The sequence below is a fragment of the Sinocyclocheilus rhinocerous genome, unplaced genomic scaffold, assembly GCF_001515625.1.
Source record: "Sinocyclocheilus rhinocerous isolate Xijiao unplaced genomic scaffold, SAMN03320098_v1.1 scaffold769, whole genome shotgun sequence".
NCBI lineage: Eukaryota > Metazoa > Chordata > Actinopteri > Cypriniformes > Cyprinidae > Sinocyclocheilus > Sinocyclocheilus rhinocerous.
The window spans coordinates 85,124-91,062 of NW_015636562.1; the positions used below are offsets into that span (position 1 = coordinate 85,124).

Below are 5,939 nucleotides of genomic sequence, written 5' to 3' on the forward strand. Positions count from 1 at the left end.
GTAATCCCATAGAATTTCACTACCGAAACATTTGGTGGAGTTTCGGTAGTGATTTTTTGGGGTGTTATCCCATAGAATTTCACTACCGAAACATTTGGTGGAGTTTCGGTAGTGATTTTTTGGGGTGTTATCCCATAGAATTTCACTACCGAAACATTTGGTGGAGTTTCGGTAGTGATTTTTTGGGGTGTTATCCCATAGAATTGTCACTACCGAAACAGTCACTACTGAAACATGTCGTTGTTTCGGTAGTGACAAAAGGGAACACATAATCCTCATATTTGGGGGAAATAAACAAAATTTTACTACAGTTATGCATTTTTTTTTTTTGTATTTTAGTATGTTTTAGTAGTGTTTTAGTATGCGAGTTAAAATTCTGTAATGTGATGTGGTCGCTACCAAAGCATTACTGTCACTACCGAAGCATGGGATGTTTTGTCAAAAATAAAGTATACTGAATGATCGACTAAGATGTTTTGATAGTTTTTGGTTCAATGTATATCAAACTAATGAATCCTTAACTTTGAAATCAGTATGATCAACTTTTTGCTTTTTACAAGAAAAATACAAAATACAAATCTCATACATTACAATTAAATTACAAATCTCATAAATTACATTGAAATTACACTTGAAATATTGTTAAAATTTTAATTATTGATTTCACTTCTGAAAAAACTAAATTTAATAAAATGGCAAAATCTTAATAGGCCAATATAACATTTCTAATGAAATTATTATTACTGTGTTTCGGTAGTGACAATTTTGGGGAGAGGACAAATATTCCAAAACTTTCTGAAAATACAATGAGAATTAACTGCACAATAGAAATGTGTACCTTAGATATTATACATTTTGCATACTGGAAAAAGACTCATTTTTTTTTCAAGATGTTTCCAACTCTGACTTTGGACCAGTTTTGTAGAATGGCCCATATACCATTATTTATTAAACATTTTATTTTGTATTTTCAGTTTTATAGTTGTTTATAGCAGTTTTATGTTGTTGTTTTTTTTAAAGCTTTTATTTCAGTTTTAGTTCGTGTCATTTTAGTGCTTTAGTAATTTTATTTTTAGTTACTTGCCAAGGCAGCATTTCTAATTTATATTTAAGGTTTTCAGGTTGAAGGTATGAATCTGATATATATATATATATATATATTTAATTTTCGATATAACAACACTTATTCCATATGTATTTATTGAAAACTACTTTAAATTTCTAAAATTACTTAAATATAGCTTTAGTGATGAACATTTAAGTTTTGGGATCATAAAGTGTGTATGTATGTATCAAAACTTTGGAAACGTTACGTATCTTATGCTCACCAAGGCTGAATTTATGAAAAAACAGTAAAAACACGAATATTATTACAATTTAAAATAACTGTTTTCTATTGTCATTTGTTAAAATATATTTTATTCTTGTAATGCAAAGCTGAGCTTTCAACATCATTACTCCAGTCCTCAATGTCACGTTAATCTTTCAATAATCGTTCTAATATGCTGGTTTGCTGCTCATTTAAAACATTTCTAAATATTATCAATGTTGAAAACTGTTGTGCTGCTTAATATTTAAAAGTAACAGTAAAATGCATACGGTTACAAAAGATTCTGTTTCAAATAAGTGCTGTTCTTTTGAACTTTCTATTCTTCAAAGAATCAAAAATGAATTTTTAAAAAAGTTTCCATAAAATATTAAGCAGCTAAAACCATTTTTAACCTTGATAATATTAAGAACCCTTATTAAATAACTGAGCACCAATAACAATTGAGCAGCAAATCAGTATATTAAAATGAAGGACCATGTGACAATGGAGTAATGATGCTGAAAATTGCTGAAAATATATTCAAATAGCGAAGTTATTTCAAATTGTTCACAATATTACCGTTTTTACTGTTCTTTGATCAAATTCAGCCTTGGTGAGCATAATTTAATTAAAAGCATTTTAAAATTATAGACTCAGCAATTGTCAATGCCACAAACTCTGTTGATTGAACCAAGAATTCCCTTAAGATAGAGTATTTGAAGTCTACAGACACTAGATGGCGCTACTGATCAAACAAAAGCATAGCAGCTTCACTTGAAGAGTTCTATTTATCGTTTCAGAAGAAACCGTCATTTGATTCTGTGTCCGTCTTGTTTCAGGCGAAGGAGGCCGACCTGCAGGCTATAGAGCAGGTCTTGCGTGAACCGTCTCTGAGTGCTTGTAAATACAGACAGTGGCGAGATGCTAATGTGCTCCTGCTGCAGGAGATCGGAGAGAAACACAAGAGAGCCGTGGAGCCACAAGCCCAGGAAGCTCTGGTTCAGACTCAGCCTCAGCGTCAGTCGCTCTTCAGCCCGGGCCCTGTGTACACCGAGACCAGCCTGTGAAGAGCAGAGGACGATTACAGACATCTACAAACTAAAACAGATGGGTGCTGTGTGAAGACGACCACAGGAACACAAACCGAGTGGGGTTTCCAGGACACAAATGAAGCTTCGTTGAAACACTTCAAACTCATACTAGCCTGCAGAACGCAGTAACTGCATCTTGGAGAAAAAATACCTCAATTTGGATTCATTTGATATCAGTTTTCTCTGAATCGGACACAGAAGAGTCTAGCTCGGTCATTTCTGAAACATGTAGTTACTGCATTTTGCCTTTGTAGTTCAGAATAACTGTAACAAATGAATAAATAACAGATGTATTTCTTGTCATATTTGTTCATATCATTCAGTGTTTTGATAAAGAAAAGTGGGGGAGGAAAATGTCTGGAGATGTTCTGTGAACTTTACTCAAACTGTTGAATGAAATGGTGAGTTTAAAGGGAATATGAATCACGACACTGTATTGTCTAGTTTGATTTTTTTAGTTTTTAATGCAGTCTATACATGATGTGGATTGCACACAGGACAAGCACACTCCTGCATGTACAGTACATGTCTTGTATTTGTTACCAATCACTCCATTTCACACTCACTATACACACACATCTAAGCTCAGTTCTCTCCTCTGTTCTTAAACTTGTTTGTATTTGATGTTTTTAGGAGTGGCGTCTTGTTTACCTGTTTTTAACACGACGACCCCTTTTAGATGTACATATTTTAGCATTTTACAATTGAAAATGAATGTCTTGGGTGTTGTACATTTTTGTATAAAAGTCTGATTTAATTGTATAAATGTTTACTTGATATTTTTGGAGTAATTCATGCTGAAGGTGTGCCAAAGGAAATAAAAATGGCGATTTAATATTTTCCTTCAAAATTTTGTCTGTTAGGGTATATTTGAGAATTTAACCATTTAAGCACTTTCTGGTTGTCAAACTTGGTGGAATATTCTCATTGTGAATATGATTATACTGTAAAAAATTTAACGGTAAAAGACTGTAAAAATGCTACAGTAAAAACCTGTTAAATGGTTAACGGTAAATTCCCCTACTATATTCATACTACATAGAATGCACTTTTTTAACGCTTGTGAAGTAATTACTTGTGTGTCTTAATTTGCTCGTCGCGATTTTCTTATTGGTGGAAATTTCTTTTCTTTTGGATGCATAGTATGATAATACACCAGTATTGTGCTAAATTGTGTCTTGGTAGCACACACCCCTTTTGTTATCTAGCCAGTCAAAATGTTGCAATTGTATATAAATGTTAGAATTTAGCTAAGAAATTCCTTATTTTTCTTAACTTTCAGGTTTGTAAATTTACAAACTACTATATAGAAAAGCATCTTTTGACCTCAAATTCATCACCATTTTTATTTAAGTGGAAAAGTCTGTCCACCTTGTGCGGTGCACAAGGGTTTGTGGGTAATCATAGCTCAAATCGAGTACACCTGGCCACTTTTTCAGCGGCATTGGTTCCAGAAGTATTTTTCCCATAAATTTTTCCCAAAGGGATTTCTCAAGAAGTCTTTGTTAAAGAGCCATTAACCAGCTTTGAGGTAAATCACAACATTACCACAACTTTGATTTGATGTAGTTGAAATTTGACCAAAAAAAAGGTACAAGACGTAACAGTTTTAATGAGAGAAAAAACTACAATCCCATGATGTGTTGCAAATAATATGAAAAATACAAAACTACAGTACTGATTTAAGGATGTTGATTAAATAACGAAGCAATAGGCTTTACATTTATTGCAAAATATGTATATTATGCATACATTGAAGCATACTCAAACTACATTGAAGTAGTTTGAGAGTTTAGGGAAGCAGACTATCACATCGTTTGTAGTGGTTCATGGGAGTAGTCGATGATAAAGAGCCTAAACTGCTTGTCGCAATTATCTCTGTAAAATCATAGGTAATGTAGTTTTCCGTCAGGAATTCCACTGTTGAACACAATTATTTAAAAATATATGTTGAAATAACGTGGACTTGTGACCAAAAGCATATACCATTGATTGCATTTTTACTTTTTACTTCCAGAACCTGACTTTTGCTCTCTATAGCATGTACAGATGCTCACTTAAAACATCCATTAGAAAAAGTATAAACAGCGCTATTAGCATATTTATTAAATTAAATTCATAACACTATTTAGAATGGAAAGTATGTGAATTAGGATGCAATGCTAGTTGCTTAAGTCTAACCGGCCTTAGGCCAGTGTAAAGAGAGACTGAAAACATGCTATTGTTTCTTGTGAGGTGAAGAGAGGGTAAACTCATGTCTCCTGGGCTCAAAATAACAATGTTACTGTCTATTAACGCGACAGCGGTTTAACACACAGCAGAGGTCAGGGAGAAGGCAAGACACTCACTGTAAACAGAAGAAAGTGTCTGTATTGGACGCAGATTGGAATACTACATCTTTTTATGTGTCCTGTCGAGTACACCAGTGCCTGCACTTTTTCAGCGGCATTGGTTCCAGAAGTATTTTTCCCAAAGGGATTTTTCAAGAAGTCTGTGTTAAAGAGCCATGAATTAACCAGCTTTGAGGTAAATCACAACATTACCACAACTTTGATTTGATGTAGTTGAAATTTGACAAAAAAAAGGTACAAGACGTAACCGTTTTAATGAGAGAAAAAACTACAATCCCATGATGTGTTGCAAATAATATGAAAAATACAAAACTACAGTACTGATTTAAGGATGTTGATTAAATAACGAAGCAATAGGCTTTACATTTATTGCAAAATATGTATATTATGCATACATTGAAGCATACTCAAACTACATTGAAGTAGTTTGAGAGTTTAGGGAAGCAGACTATCACATCGTTTGTAGTGGTTCATGGGAGTAGTCGATGATAAAGAGCCTAAACTGCTTGTCGCAATTATCTCTGTAAAATCATAGGTAATGTAGTTTTCCGTCAGGAATTCCACTGTTGAACACAATTATTTAAAAATATATGTTGAAATAACGTGGACTTGTGACCAAAAGCATATACCATTGATTGCATTTTTACTTTTTACTTCCAGAACCTGACTTTTGCTCTCTATAGCATGTACAGATGCTCACTTAAAACATCCATTAGAAAAAGTATAAACAGCGCTATTAGCATATTTATTAAATTAAATTCATAACACTATTTAGAATGGAAAGTATGTGAATTAGGATGCAATGCTAGTTGCTTAAGTCTAACCGGCCTTAGGCCAGTGTAAAGAGAGACTGAAAACATGCTATTGTTTCTTGTGAGGTGAAGAGAGGGTAAACTCATGTCTCCTGGGCTCAAAATAACAATGTTACTGTCTATTAACGCGACAGCGGTTTAACACACAGCAGAGGTCAGGGAGAAGGCAAGACACTCACTGTAAACAGAAGAAAGTGTCTGTATTGGACGCAGATTGGAATACTACATCTTTTTATGTGTCCTGTGAGGCCATTTTTCTTCAGAGCGGTCAAATGTGGCTAGCTCAATGAAACTTAATGACAGTGTGCTGTCCACAGGTTCATAATGGTGTATGTGTGTGTATTCTTCTGCAATAGCCTCCGCAGAACAGGACCTT

At 33.9% G+C, this 5,939-nt stretch overlaps 1 protein-coding gene across 2 annotated transcripts in view; it reads left to right on the plus strand.

Moving 5' to 3' along the window:
* The window catches only part of LOC107747937 (interactor protein for cytohesin exchange factors 1), an 18,258-nt gene extending 15,019 nt beyond the window's left edge, over positions 1 to 3,239 (plus strand). The window contains exon 11 of one of the 2 annotated variants that reach the window (XM_016562550.1): positions 2,871 to 3,239. In XM_016562550.1, the coding sequence (XP_016418036.1) occupies positions 2,871 to 3,008 (138 nt within the window). In that variant the 3' untranslated portion in view covers positions 3,009 to 3,239. Of the gene's footprint in view, positions 1 to 2,148 lie in introns of both variants that reach the window. The other variant, XM_016562548.1, reaches the window with a different exon arrangement.
* The last annotated feature ends 2,700 nt before the right edge of the window (positions 3,240 to 5,939 follow it).